Source organism: Gymnoscopelus microlampas (assembly GCF_963454915.1).
Source record: "Gymnoscopelus microlampas genome assembly, chromosome: 6".
Lineage (NCBI taxonomy): Eukaryota > Metazoa > Chordata > Actinopteri > Myctophiformes > Myctophidae > Gymnoscopelus > Gymnoscopelus microlampas.
This window is the reverse complement of record NC_139943.1, coordinates 41,916,805-41,932,676: the sequence shown is the minus strand read 5'-3', so window position 1 is coordinate 41,932,676 and position 15,872 is coordinate 41,916,805. Positions and strand designations below refer to the sequence as shown.

Genomic DNA, 15,872 nt, shown 5'->3' with positions numbered 1-15,872 from the left:
TCTGGGGGGTCCCTGGGACAACATATTTTACTTTATATACTTAAAAAAAAATCTAAGATTTGCAAAAAATGACAAGACTTTAAAAAGAAATAGCAGATTCTACAAGCTCATAGCGCGGCACTCGGTGCCACGCTATGAGCTTGTAAAATCTGCTATTTTTGAATAGCCAAAGAATTCTAAAAATGACACAGATTCTTTCCCGGTCTTAGAGGTTTAATAGAGGGGTCCTGAGCACAGGCTTGGTTTCACTTGTTCATTCTGTGGGACATGTCATATTGATTTTCATGTCAGGCTGATGTGGTTGTTCCTGGAGAGAGACATACAGTACTCTTTATGCATTGATCCCCCGGTGGTACCAACGTTGGGTATAAGCACCTTTCAGAAGTGCTGGACTGGTTTATGTCAAATACAAATTGGACCAGGTATACTATGAGAAGTCTTTTTTGGGGTATTTTTTCTTTCCCCTCCTCTTTTTAAGGTAGATATACACAAGTGAACTGCTGCTATACAATATCCTCTTCTGTACAGACAAAAAGTTGAGTGGGTGGACCAATAATTCCATCTAGGGATGGGAGGATACCAGATTGTATCTTTTATTGTGATGTCAAATATTCTTAAAGGTAGGGTAAGTGATATTTTTTGGTTAAAACAAAAAGTATTTTGTTAAAAGGTTAAAGCACTATATTGTGATAGTAATCATTGCTATAGAGTGTTTTTTCAGTAACAGGAGTCTCCCCGTCTCTCCAGCTCTTTAATAAACAGAAAATACATTTTTCGGTAGGTGTCAAAATCTCAGCCAATCAGGAGAAAGCACCCATTTTAAGCTTAATTTGTATAGTATTCCAGTTCCAATTTTGTCTGCTCATTTCTTAGTGTCATCACTTCCAATTTCACTTGTTTAATCTATATCCTGAACCTGATTGAGTTCTCTATCCTGATTGGATGAAATTGGAAATGAAACTGAAACTGAAACGAAAATACATTTTCTGTTTAATAAAGAGTTGGAGAGACAAGGAGACTCCTAATACTGAACAAACACTCTATAGCAATGAGTACTATCAGAATATAGAGCTATTTAACACTTATTTTAACCAAAGCAAATCACTTACCCTACCTTTAACTATTATTTCCTCACATGATATTCGTGAATGTCCTCCTCACATGAGTGACACGGCGTGAATATTCCTCACAACTTGAAGAAGCTAACGTACCTGAGAGTATCTGAGAGTGTGTTTAGTGCTGTTGGACACATTCTCACACCTCTGCAAGCACACCTAAAGCTGGAAAAAGCGCACTGAACACACTGACATGTTTGCACTTCAATCTATCTTGATAAGGACCACCGTTTGGCAGGTCTCGTACTCTAGTCTAAGCCAGTGGTTTTCAAACTTTCTCGTGTCCAAGGCACACCAAAGGCCAAGTGAAAATCTCAATGCACTGTAACTGTATTCATAGTGAAAATAACACATCTACTAGCTCATCAACACATTGCATCGATTCGTGACACATTGTGAGCTTGTAGATCTGCCATTTTTGCTATTTTTGGACATTTGTACAAATAAATAAATACTAATAATAAAAATATAGGCCTAAATAAAAAAACACATCCCAATGATAATAATTGAAATCTAAAATTGAAATCCCAAATGCTAGCGGCCTTCATAAGATTACATAACAAAACGCCAGGACTTATATTTTAAGTGGTTAAAAATAAAATATGTATATTCTTAGGGTATAGAATTTGTCTCTGTATTGGGAAACAATTGCACACAAAGTACTGATATAGTAAAAAAAAGATATAATCTTAACTTTTTTAATAGTTGTACATATTTCAATAATAATGTGTTGTTGTCACAAAATGTCAAAGCCAAACCTGGACTTGTCTCATGGCATGCCAGTGTGCCGCACAGCATTTAGAAACCAACGCTCTAAGAATAAAGGCCACAAGGCTGGCAGTATTGTTTTATGATTGAAAAGTGCAAGTGTTTTTGTTTGTTTGTTTGTTTTTTGACTGTATGCCACAATGCCAGTTAGACTTTATTTGTATTTAAAGAACAGACTGGTGTTGGCATGAGTCTGAATCAGCTTTGTTTGTTTTTCACAAAAAAAATGATATTCACACAAAAAAAAAGGCAAACATTATGCAGAGTTAAATGTTACACTGAGGATTTTATTGAGTAGAGATGGCTTTGTAGATGGATTGTCAGATCTCTATGTTGGCTTGGCTGGTCATGCTCTTAGGATCTATTTGCCTGAGTAATCCATCATGACATAAGTGATAGTCTGCTTTGCATGTCTGTCTGTCTGTCTGTCTCTGACTTTGACACTGTCTGTCTCTCTCTCTCACACACACACACACACACACACACACACACACACACACACACACACACACACACACACACACACACACACACACACACACACAGAGGTGTCGCGGAACCGAAAATAACAGATGCGACGCCGCGTGAGCTTGTCGATCTGCTACTTTCGGCACGCAACACCGTCGTATGGCGAATTATAAATGGGGCTTTACTCGACTTTTTGCTGAACACCGTTCTGTGCATCAGACAGTTATACTCCTGTTGGACTTCCAACCGAGACAACTAATACAGGCGTTGTCCTCATTCATAAACATATCTGTTCTGTCTTCTCTGTGTGGGCAGGGGTGTAAATATACAGTATGCAGTTTACACATGAGGTGCTGGGACTGTTCAGTTAACCCATTAAGACCTGAGGCCGATTCTACACATGCCTTCTAAATCCCAACAGTTTTCTGAAACACTTATGTCGCTATAATATCAGTGGTTCGCAAACCTTTTCATGTCAAGGACCCCCAAAATGATATGTATTTGGCCGCGGACCCCCCCTACTCTATGAATATAGAGTAGTCCATTAAATGACCAATTAGGACTGAAATGTCCATTTATATCCACTCACATTCATAGCTAAACAACAGAAATCCTCGATGACAACATCCCCCCCATCTCAAAATATTTTGTTCCAGGGACCCCCCAGAAGCAAAGATTTGAGTTACAAATGTTTGCTTTAATATATTCCAAGATTTGCACACATTTTCTCAATTTTTCAAAAATAGCAGATCTACAAGCTCGTAGCGCGGCACTCGGTGCCGCGCTACGAGCTTGTAGATCTGCTATTTTTGAATAGCCAGAGGAATCTAAAAATGACACAGATGCGTTCCCGGATTGAATGGGTTAAAACATGATGTTCGCTGCGTTTTCCCTTCCTCGAGGGGGGGGGGAAATGTGTACTGTGTACACTTGATCTTATATGGCATGCATGATGCACTTACAAACAGCCATGAGACCCAGGCATGTATACTGTTATGGTATGTATTGCGTGCTGACAGTCAGACTAATCCTTCAAAAATCCTCCCATTTCCTCTAACTCAATAATGGGTTCGAGGAGGGATATAGCTTTGGGCAAACTTTTTCTTGAGCTTGGCCAGTTGGTCGTGTGTGTGTGTGTGTGTGTGAGTGTGTGTAGCAGAGACGCGGGTCCACACCCACACCTGGAGTCTGAGAGCCCTCTCGGCTTGTCATTTCATATTTGTGCAAGAGAAATGTCATGACACAGTGTATTACACCTCTAGACGTGAACCACACAGTGACAGCTCTGCCTTCTGCATAGAAACAATGTAGGCGTGTGGTTGTACAGTATGGTGTTATTCTCGCATACAGCCCGGGCGATCGTCGGAGATCTCTCTGCCTACCCGACACGTCTGGTGACATCTAAATCCAATGTAGTTGCTAAAACTGGATGGAAACATTTTGGAGATTTTTTGGGAAAAAAAAAAAAGTACCTGCATTGCAGAACCCGACGCGAAGACCGCCTTGACAGCTAGAACCATATACTAGAGCCTGACTGATATATCTGTGTTGGCCGATATATATATCGGCCGTTATTTGACTTTATGTCGACGATACAACGGTATTGGTGATTTTCCTGTATGCGGACGATGTGTGCTGATTTTTAACCACTGTCTGCCTGGGCGTCCCTGTTTTGGGCGTGTCGTTATAGGCGAACATGTTCAAGCGATCTGCTTTTGAAAGTTTTTGAATAGGGCTTAAATGGAAATCAAGTTCAGTTTGACTTTTTTTTGCTTGTTCCTTGTATAATTCAAATGATATAACATTTATATACTTATATATACATATATATATATACTTAAATCTGTCAAATGTTTGTTTATTTTTATGTATTTGTTTAAATGTTAAATGTCCTAAATTAGAAACTTTAATCAAATCTAGGTTTTTCAAGTTGATAAGAAGTGATTTTGCCCTCTTTTTCCCTCCTCCTTCTTCTTATTTTTAGTTTTTTTTTACAAAAATAGTTCAAAACATCGGTCTAGGAATCTCCAAAATCGGAATCGTCATCGGATCCAAAAACTTGGCATCGGTCAGCTTTAGAACTCTTTGATTTTTGATTTCTCTCTCTGTTTTTTGCTATTCTCCCTGGGTGTTTATTATTATTATTATTATTATATTATTATTGATGCTACAATGTGTGAGGAGCCAGAACTAAATAGTTTTACTCTTAGGTACCGGCATACACAAGATGTAACAATAAGGAAACCTTGAAACTTGAAGACCTCAGGGCGGTCCTTCATATTGGGATGGTGATATGATTGGTTTTCAAAGCAGTGGGCATATAGGTTTATTTATTTGCGGTTGTTCTCACTGCTGTTCTAGTGACTAGTACATCATATTCCACTAGACATGTCAGTAAGTAGGCGGAGATCTCCAGTACAGTATGTGTGTGTTTGTTTTGACCTTTTTGTGTGTGCGTGTGCATGCATATATTTGTGTGTGTATATACTGTACGTACATTAGGTTCATCTGAAATTGCCATTTTTCTATGTTTTACAATGCACTTATACGATGAGTAAGAGACACAGATAGACAGACGGACATGACAGACACTCAGTTGACACGCATACACACCCACACATGAATAAACACACACACACACACACACACACACACACACACACACACACACACACACACACACACACACACACACACACACACACACACACACACACACACACACACAGTGGTGGAAAGTAACTAAGTACATTTACTTAAGTACCGTACTCAAGTACAATTTTGAGGTATTTGTACTTTACTTGAGTATTTCCAATTTCCAATACTTCTACTTCTACTCCACTACATCTCAGAGAAAAATATTGTACTTTTACTCCACTACATTTATTTGAAAACTTTAGTTACTAGTTACTTTTCAGATATAAACTATGATATAATGACACATACATTAACCACTTTAGCCCTATTTTATACATAGGCTATTTGAAAATAGCAGATGCGACGCGTTGTGAGCTTGTAGATCGGCTATTTTCAAATATTTAGTACTTTTACTTTTGGTACTTTAAGTACATTTTGATGCCAATACATTTGTACTTTTACTCAAGTAATTTTTTAATTCTGGACTTTTACTTGTAACAGAGTATTTTTATATTGCAGTATTGGTACTTTTACTTAAGTAAAGAATTTGAGTACTTTTTCCACCACTGCTTGACACACACACACACACACACACACACACGTACCGTAGACACAGTGGCAGTATTACTTGGAAATGGTGAACGAGAGAGGCCCTGGCTATTCCGCTAAAGGCCTGTTTGTCTGTGATGTGGTTGTTTTAGGGAAATTCTTTGCGGGGGTTCACGCGGTTACTTTCCTAGCCAAGACAGCCCATTGAGTGGGTAGTTAGCTAGGAGGTGATCTCAGTGGAGTTTGCCTACAGTGGAGCCCTCGGTTCAGACAGCCAGACACCATAATGCCAGTGCATCTCTTACCCATAATGACTGGTGTGGTGTGTGCCACTGGAACTGGTCATTTTCAGTTTCGCTGCCAATTCGGCCCTCGGCTCCGCTCGGCTCCATATAACTGCTGACTGTTAGCCGAAGGGCCTTGCAGTGGCTGCCGAGTCGTTAACCCTTTCGATCCGGGAAAAGGCATCTCTGTCATTTTTTACATTTCTTTGGCTATTCGAAAATAGCAGATGTACAAGCTCATAGCTTGTATATCTGCTGTTTTTTTCAAAAAAATAAATCGTGAAAATGTGTGCAAATCTTAGAATGTATATAAACAAATGTTTTACTCAAATCTTTGCTTCTGGGGGTCCCTGGAACAAAATATTTTGAGATGGGGGTCCGTGGACAAATACAACTCATTTCGGGGGTCCTTGACATGAAAAGAGTTCGAGAACCACCGATATTATAGCAAAATAAGTAATAAAAAAAAAACTGTTAGGATTTAGAAGACATTTATAGAATCCCCCAGAAGCAAAGATTTGAGTTAAAAATGTTTGCTAGAATATACTATAGATTTGCACCAAATGTTCAAGATTTTTCAAAAATAGCAGATATAAAAGCTTGTAGCGCGGGCGCTCGTAGATCTGCTATTTTTTAATAGCCAAAGTATAAAACAACGGTTTTAAGTGGTTTACACACAGATGTGTTCCCGGCTCAAACGGGTTAACCTCCCTGCGTTTATATACTCATAGGGGAAATGCAGTGGTTTAGACGTTTTCTATTTTGCTGCGTGTCCCGGGTGTCAGTGATGGATGCTGCTCCTGGGAGGGGGCCATAGCTCTTCCTGTGGAGGAGTAAGGGGACAGGGCAGAGCTCGCCACGTCTCCAGGGGACCGGGCTCGGGCCAGGTTGTATACGCTTGTACTCGCGTGGGAACGTACCCTTGCCTCTCTATACCTCCGGCCCCCCGGGGGGGATTTCAACCACTGTCAACCTCAGACTGGGTGCTCTCTTAATCATCCTAAGATGGGAAAAGCTGACATCGGGGTGGGTCAGTTAAAGGGGGGGGGGGGGAAATCATGAATGCTACTACAGCTCTTGTCTATCGCTTTCCCCACTCTGTGTGGGCTTGGCGGGCCACAAGGCTTTATTCCAAATCAGGTGAAACTGGCCTTACAAGGAGAACCGAAATAGACAATAGATCAAAACAAACAAAACAAAAACTCTCTCCCTGAACCCATTAAGACCTGGAACGCATCTGTGTCATTTTTTGATTTGAGCTAAAAAAAAAGCATTATTTTACATTTTGGGCTATTCAAAAATAGCAGATGCTACGAGCTTGTAGATCTGCTATTTTTTGAAAAATCGTGAACATTTTTGCAAATCTTTGAATATATATATTTTTACGGCAAACATTTGTAACTCAAATATTTGCTTCTGGGGGGTCCCTGGAACAACATATTTTGAGATGGGGGGTCCGTGGCTAAATACATATACATTTTGGGGGTCCTTGACATGAAAAAGTTTGAGCACCACTGACATAGCAACATACGTTTTTTTTCAAAAAACTGATTTAGAAGACATTTTGTAGAATCGGCCTCAGGCCTTCATGGGTTAACTGTTGTGTAGACGTTGCCATTGCTGTCACTGTCGTTGTGTGTATTGGCTGTGTAAATACATTGTGTATACATTGATTATTTACATTTTATTCCCTTACTATCATTAGCCTACTGTCTTCTGTAGCTGTACACGAGATGTAACAACATAGACCACCTTGAACTCTTGAACTGGAAGGCTTTAGAATTACACTTGATCAAAATGAACAGCATTGGCCTCTAACTGTTGTGTAGACGTTTGCCATTGCTGTCACTGTCGTTGTGTGTATTGGCCGTGTAAATACATTGATTACTTACATTTTATTCCCTTACTATCATTAGCCTACTGTCTTCTGTAGCTGTACACGAGATGTAACAATACAGACCACCTTGAACTGTAAGGCTTAAGGCATTGGTTCTCAAAGTGGGGTCCGGGGACCCCCAGGGGTACTTGAGGGGGTTCCAGGGGGTCCCCAGCTAAATTATGGATAGGAACCAAATGGGTCTGTAACTCTGAGAGTGCACAAATGGAACCAAATGGACCCTAACGGGTCCATTTGGTTCCATTTGTGCACTCTCAGAGTTAAATTAACATTGATTTTACAATACAAATTGGGGTCCCAGGGATAGAAATGCCATTAAATGGGGGTCCGTAGCCTAAATGCAGGTCAAACTGGGGGTCCTTGAAATTAAAATGGCTGAGAATCACTGCCAAAGAGGCGTAAAAACCTTCTCTTATTGGGGTCCCTGGCTTATCTTTTCAAATGGGGGTCCGCGGGCTAATAAGTGTCAATTTGGGGGTCCTTGACATGAAAACGTTTGAGAACCACTGCTCTAAATAACCAATACGTCAGCACACACACGGTCAAAACCTGGAGCGTAAATTTCACCCGGAGAGAGGTGGTTGAAAATGGACCTGCAAAAGGGGTCCCAAATCGAAACTTATAACACGAGACCTTTCTATAACACAAGCCGGTGGATTGTGCTATAGGAGTTCCTGCAGGTCCTGTGGGGTGTGAAGCCCTCTCTCTTCCCATTGATTCCAGCTGCAGTGGAAGTGCAGCTGGTAAGATAAGGAGACATCATGTGGCTCTCAGCCCTTCTCTCTGGATGTGCTTGAGAACGGAACACAGAGAGCCCTCCAACGCTTTGATGTGCCTGAGGAGACATCACTGAGTGTTATGTTAACTCTCTCTCTGTGTCTCTCTCTCTCTCTGTCTCTGTCTTTCCCCTCTCCCTCTCTCTCTCTCTCTGTCTCTCTCTTTTCTCTCTCCTTGCAGATTGTGCTGTGGTTAAGTGAAGAGCGAAGAGTGTGCGCGTGCAAGAGAGAGAGAGAGAGAGACGGCGAGAGAAGAGAAGAGAAGAAGAGAGAGTGTTGTACAATGTGCTAGGAGAGTGAAAGGAGAAGAGCAGCTCGGTTTGTTTTTCTGATATTGTTGAGGTGTCAGAGAGACGAACGGGACGCAGCCATGGGGCGGAAGAAGATACAGATTACCAGGATCATGGATGAGAGGAACAGACAGGTCAGTGTGTGTCATGAGAATATAGCATTCCCGCACACGCACGCACGCACGTGCACGCACAGTCACACATGCACACATCCACCACACATGCATGTTGCACACATCACACACGTTTCAGCTGCAGTACTCCTGCTGGTCAAAAACAAGGCTAACTTTTGACCATAACTTGTTTAGCTCTTTTTTCTGTGAGTAAAACTAATGTAATGTTTTTATTTTATTATTCATTACTTCTACTGCACAACTATTACTGTGTTTTACCAAAAGGGTAACAGAGACAGTAAGAACCGATGGCGCTCTGGAATACAATATTGTAAAATGAGATGAGCAGGTTTAGTGAAAATCTGCTTTATTTTGCGTTAGGAAATTATCTATATATCCACGTGAACTGCTTTACAAAGTACTGTAGACCCAAAACAAGATAGTAAACAATCAACTAGAAAAGTGTGCTCCTCGGAGCGCATATCTCCACCAGGCTGGGTTTGCCTATCCAGGGCTGTTAGTCGTAGGGTGCAGCCGTCGTCAGGATGGAGCCGAAGTGGAGGATGGGGGTTGGGGGGGGGGGGGGGTTGGCTAGAGTTTGTATGACAGACAGTGAAACTTTGTGATGTTGGTGGCACCCCCTATGGCCAAAAGTGAAAGCTCTTTTGGAGGCGTGCTCTATTAGGCCTTGCAAAATGCGACTCGTGATATAAGTATATTATATATATTTTGTTTTTTTTCTTTAAAAAAAATAGGCCATTTACGGGGGTATGGGAGGCCTTTCAGGTTGGACATGGCCAAACGCCGCTTCCTAGTAATAATTAAAAGGCAGATCATTTTAAATAATGGATATATAGATATTATGAAAAACTGTACTTATTAGCAACAGTACTTAGTATGTTAAAATGTGGCATTATCATAGACAAGAAAAAGAGTCAAAACCTTTCAAAAACAGCATATCTACGTACTGTAAGCTCGCAACGTGTGGTGATGTGACCATTGTGAGCTTGTAGATCGGCTATTATTGAATACTAACAGCTGAAGTATAAGATGGAGCTTAATTGGTTAATGTATGTTTTGTAATAATAATCTAAGATCTATGAAGTCATTTGTAACTAAAGGTTTCAAATAATTATTGTGGAGTACAACATTTGCCTGTGAGATGTAGTGTAGTGAGTGATGTAGTGAGTAGAAGTATAAAGTATTGAAAAACGTAAAAAGTATTCTCTGAATTAAAATAAAATATATTTAGCCAGCTACAGCAAGCTTAACTCATTAAGACCTGGAACGTATCTGTGTCATTTTTTTATGCTAAAAAAGCATTATTTTACACTTTGGCTATTCAAAAATAGCAGATAAGATCTGATATTTTTTAACTTGAAAATGTGTGCAAATCTTTGAATATATATATTTTTAAAGCGAACATTTTTAACTCAAATCTTTGCTTCTGGGGGTCCCTGGAACAACATATTTTGAGATGGGGGTCCGCCGCCAAATCCATATCATTTTGGGGATTTCGTGACATGAAAAAGTTTGAGCACCACTCATATAGAAACATACGTTTCTATATGAAGACATTCATATAGAAGACATTTTGTAGAATCGGAACCTCAGGCCTTAACGCGTTAAATCCAGTCGGTTTATAGTTCCTGAGATGCTACAACAGTGTCTCTCTATTCGCGGTGTCTTATTTGGGTAACAGGGTCCACGCTGTACCTGTGGTGCAGGGTTCCATTTTTATATCCCCACCCCCCACCCCCTCCCCTCCTCCTGTCTTGGTACAGTACCAGGGGCTCAGCAGCAGCTGTCAACGAGTGCATGAATCTAAACAGACAAACCTCCACAAACACCCAGCTAGACAAACAGAGAGAGGGACCGTGACATTTCTTTGTCAGTGTAGCCATATTTACAGACATGATTCTCATGCCACCCTGCAATTTCAGCCAGCTAGAGAGAACTTGATGAGGCAGCAGGAGAGGAGCGTTGGTCTGCGACGGGCGGTGTGTGTGCGGGGCGGGCAGCAGCAGCGTGGGAGTCGAAAAAAACGGAGAGGGCGAAACAGGCCGCCTGTGTCCTCTCTCTCTCTCTCTCTCTCTCTCTTTGCCGCTGCCGCTACACGGCTCGTCGTCCCCCCAGAGCCTGCCGGCGTGGCCGGGTCCCTCTCTCTGGGCCCCCATGTGTTTGCAGCTGCTTGGTAGTAATTAGAAGCAGCCACCGCTCTGCAGCACCCTCTCATTAGCAAGGGTGGGTCGGACAGGACACACAGCGCCCTTCTCTCTCTGCCTCAGCCACACACTGGTCCACGGGCCCAGCCACAGAGAGAGAGAGAGTGTGTGTGTGTGTGTGTGTGAGAGAGAGAGAGAGAGGGAGGGAGGGAGTGAGAAGGCTGGAATTCATTCTGTCTGTTCTCTCGCTAAATATAAACTCTACCTAAAGCCTGCCAGACTGGACATCTATATACTGTATCCGTTTGGTATCTTAACCACTTAAGCCCTATTTTATACTGAAGCACAATACATACATAATCCTTCTGGTGTCTGAGCTTTTCTTCAGAATGGCCGGTGATATAACTACCGATTGACGTCATTTCCGAACCTCGGATGGGCGGTCTCGGAGGTTTTTCTCAGAACTTGTGCACCTCAAGATGTCCTGGCTTTCCGAACTGTAGTTTAGAAAGCCTCTCCGAACCCCCGAAGTCGGAAGGAGTATGTATTGTATTGTACAGGACTATGGTGTCCTGCGGCGAAAATACCGATCTACAAGCTACTAGAACGTGATGGATTGTGAGCTTGTAGATCTGCTACTTAAAAAAAAAAAAAGTATGCCAGGTTGAAAATGGTTGAAGTACATTATAGAAACTACCAGGGGCTAATATATTGTTTTTCCAATTACGCCTGGGGAAGAGGAGAGCTTGTTTTTGTAAACTCAACAAAACGGGCAAAGGCGACAGCCAATGGCGTCGATAACTTTGATTTGGCAAGCCACGGTGGACGGAATTATTTATCGCGCGAAGAAAAACGAGTGCATGCTCCCTTCCCCGCCATGTCAGCCAATAATAACCCGGCTGTATCAGCTGAAGTCTTCCCCATCCGCCAATCTTTGGAAAGACATTATTGGGGGGCCGGGCCCATATACCCATTAATTAAGGTGTGTTCATTTGGGGGGTGGCCAAAATGGAAGAATCCCGTTCACACCCCCCACATCAAAATATAATTTGCTCTCCCTCACAGGTGGAACTACTTTTTCACGTTGTTTTGTTGTTGTTGTTTGCAGTGCAGACAGAAAGCTAATTGAGGTCGTACCCCCCCCCTCGTGAGGGTGATAACATGATATCTCCCAGGTTCTAGCTGTTATAGCTACTCTGACCGTGTCTCCAACTGTGACTGTGAGAGGCTAGCAGTTCAGCCAAGTGAGAAACAAAAAAATCCTACACGATGGGCCAATTATCGGTATAACACCTGGTACTGGGTGGAATCCAAGCAGGAGGGCAAAGAGATGCCGTACTCCCGGCCGGCGTGTACTCCTTCCTTGGCACAGCTCTATAGCATCTGCACTGTCTGCAATATAACCTGTGAAAGGAGGAGCAGAAACGGAAAGGGGGGAGGTGGGGAGATTACATCCAATCAGGTTGTCATTGATTGATAGGTGTGCACACTAGCGCTCAAAAATCTTGTGCTGAGTATTTCTGCTGCCACGCGATGCAAGTGGAATCCGTGTCTCGCTATTGTCTTTTGGAACAAGTGGAGCCGTGTGGGAGAGAGACAGTGCTTATTATTAACCCGTTGAGACCGGGAACACGCATCTGTTGTGTCATTTTATTTTTTATTTCTTTGGGCTAATCAAAAATAGCAGATCTACAAGCTCGAACTTGAATATCTGCTATTTTTGGGGGGGGGGACATTTTTGCTAATCTTTAGTTTGGATATATATATTAGAGTTACAAATGTTCGCTTTGAAAAACGTTATATTCAAAGATTTGTACACATTTTCATGATTTTTCTAAAAATAGCAGATCTACAAGCTCATAGCGCGGCACTCGGTGCCGCGCTATGAGCTTGTATGTCTGCTATTTTTTTAATAGCCCAAAGAAATCTAAAAAAAAATGACACGGAATGCGTTCCCGGTCTTAAAGGGTTAATGTGTCCTCTGCAAGTCTGGTCTTTTCATCAGATTTTTGAAATGTCACACTGTATCATTTGTGCGAAAGTTTATCAGTGGAACCCAGGCACTATAGCTATGCGTTTAGCTGGCTCAGCAGAGGAGGGAAAAAACATCGACGACAATGAGCCACCGTGAATGTGCTGTAAGTGACGTTAAAATAAAGCTTTGGTATGACGTGATGTATGTGCATGTATCCCCCCCCCCCACACAGGCCATGAAGCGCACGGTAGTATCACTTCCCCCCTGGGGGGGGTGAGCTCCCCCCTAGCGCCAACGGGGGAATGGCCATTAGCATATGGGCCCCATTGTTGGGGAGACAATTTGAATCTTTATCTGCTTTGGCTCCGCCGCTAGCTGTCCATATTCATAGCATTAAAATGAAAGAAGGCCCTAAGTGGGCTAATTAAATAGTGTGGCAATACGGGACGTTGCATGGGGACAGAGGGGGCTCCTCCTCCTGCATTATTATCACTGCAAGTGCTTTGGAAAGTGCTGTTAACCTTTCAGGAGTTATAGCGCACAGAGTGGCACTGCCGGAGAAGGTCTGTAATTGCACAATCTATCAAAACAAATGGATTATTATCCTGAGGAATCCATGAACACAGAGTTAGGAGAGACAATGTCAACTTTGTTGATGTTTCTGTTTGGTTGGCAGACGGAACGTGTCTTCAATTAAATGTTTTTATTTTATTTGTTTTTTTTACAATTTTAGAGCCTATCTGTGGTCATAATGGGACCAAAAAAGTTTTCTGTGTATTTTTTATATCAAAAGGCAAAAGTAAAAAAACAACTACTTACTATATCAGCAGGTACTAACCAATTAAAAAAAGAAAATTGTAATATTTTGACATGCACACAGGACTATGATTCACTATACTAGAGGGCGGTGCTACTATCTTGAATATAAACAAACATAGCTGCTGCCCCTGACGAACAATATCTTTTTTCAAAGCTGAACAGTATACTACAATATGTTGCTGAAAACATTTGAGGTAACAATGCAACAACGTGACATCCAGGTGGGTCATCATGGTACTTGCCAATGCCTGAAATCAGAGCTCATAGCTGGATGCAAGACGTTCAACTGCACGGCTTCTGGATGTTCCAAGCTCCGAGTTCCGAGTATAGGCCGGTCTAGTTACTTATGATCACGTACCACCACCACTTTCAAGGCTACCCACACGGCCAACTTGACTAAGGAGATCCCGCAAAATTATGGATTTAATTTGGACTTAACCTGAGTTTAACCCATTAAGACCGGGGACGCATCTGCGTCTCATTTTAAGATTTCTTTGGGCTATTCAAAAATAGCAGATATACAAGCTCATAGCGCGGCACCGAGTGCCGCGCTATGAGCTTGTAGATCTGCTATTTTTGAAAAATCTTGAAAAAAATATTTTCCAGATTTTTTTCAAAAAACTGTTGAGATTTAGATTTTTTTAAAGAATCGCCTCAGGTCTTAATGGGTTAAAAGTGGGATACAGTTACGGTATATGAGGCTAACATTGAGCCACTAGATGTTGTACTACTCTCCACATCACAGCATCTCCAGGTCCCTTATTTCTCTATTCACACCTATAAGGCAGCACTGATGTTTGCCGGCTACCTCCAAGCATTCATCATTTGTTTTATCGTCTGAATGTATTCTTTCTTTGATATGATTACATTGTGTGTGTCTGCAAACATGTGGTATGGTATTACGCTGATGTGGCTTCTACTTAACATTGTCCTAGTCTTTGTGCATAATCAATAGTGGTACCGAGTGCCAATCCTCAAGTGAAGAAAGAAATCAGGCTTCTGATTATAACCATACAGCATGTGCTGAATCATACTGTAGAATGTGTATGAAATGTAAATAAAATGTATAGCTTACACATTCTATTTAGTCCTGGACCTGAAATCGGTAACGTAAGGGGCCGTGTCCACAGAAGGCATTTTTTACCAGCTTCTAGTCAACACCAGAGTCTAGTCAACCCTTTCTCTCAACACTTTTTCATCATTGGCTGTCCTTTAAGCCAATGGGGATACTTTCCCATACTCTGAACGGGCGGTCTCGTCCTCCCAAGCTATGGTACTAGACACGCCTCTCGCCTCTATGGCAGTGTTACCAGATTCTGCGAGACAAATCAGAGAAAACAGAAAGCAAGCTGGTATGCATGACTGAGTCATGTCTTGTTTGAGTGCTGCTGAAGTGCTTTGGATATCATATCCAGAGGGCTACACATGCACTAATGTCACACATGCACTAATGTTACACATGCACTAGTGTTTGTCGCTCGTTGAACTTTTTTTCTACACAAGGTGCCCATGGCACTCCGGCAAAGAAACGCTTGACGCTGAGAGCTCTGACACACGCTGCAGCTTAAAGAATACTTTCTATGTGGACACGGACTGGATCAAATACCATGACAGCATTCGTGTACTATTTCCGCGTTGGGAACGTGCATTCCCAAAGAACTATGATTGGCTGAGGCATGTGGAGGGTAATGCTCATTTTGGTTCACGTGATAACCTTGTCCGTTCACCATGGCTCGCCAACTCGGAGGCTAGCACTTGCTCACCAAGCTGCTGTCAGGCATGCCTCACACAAGCCTTGAGGTGTTGCTGTCGGCCGTGCCTGCCTTGTTCTCAAGTGATTTAAACAGTGACGCATTTGTTAAACGTTGCGCATATACGCAGGATGTTTAGTGAACCAAAATGGGCGCTCCCCAAAAATGGAATCTTTGGGTATTGTATTCACGCCCCCTGTCTAGACTAGAGGGTAGAAATATCCGCTCATGAGTACGACTGGCATGACGATGGCTTGTAAAGAAA

At 42.1% G+C, this 15,872-nt stretch overlaps 1 protein-coding gene across 12 annotated transcripts in view; it reads left to right on the top strand.

Moving 5' to 3' along the window:
- The window catches only part of mef2aa (myocyte enhancer factor 2aa), a 114,120-nt gene that overhangs the window by 28,488 nt on the left and 69,760 nt on the right, over positions 1-15,872 (top strand). For all 12 annotated transcript variants that reach the window (XM_084060667.1, XM_084060676.1, XM_084060674.1 and 9 more), the window contains exon 3: positions 8,676-8,918. In XM_084060667.1, the coding sequence (XP_083916793.1) occupies positions 8,865-8,918 (54 nt within the window). In that variant the 5' untranslated portion in view covers positions 8,676-8,864. The remainder of the gene's footprint in view (positions 1-8,675; positions 8,919-15,872) is intronic.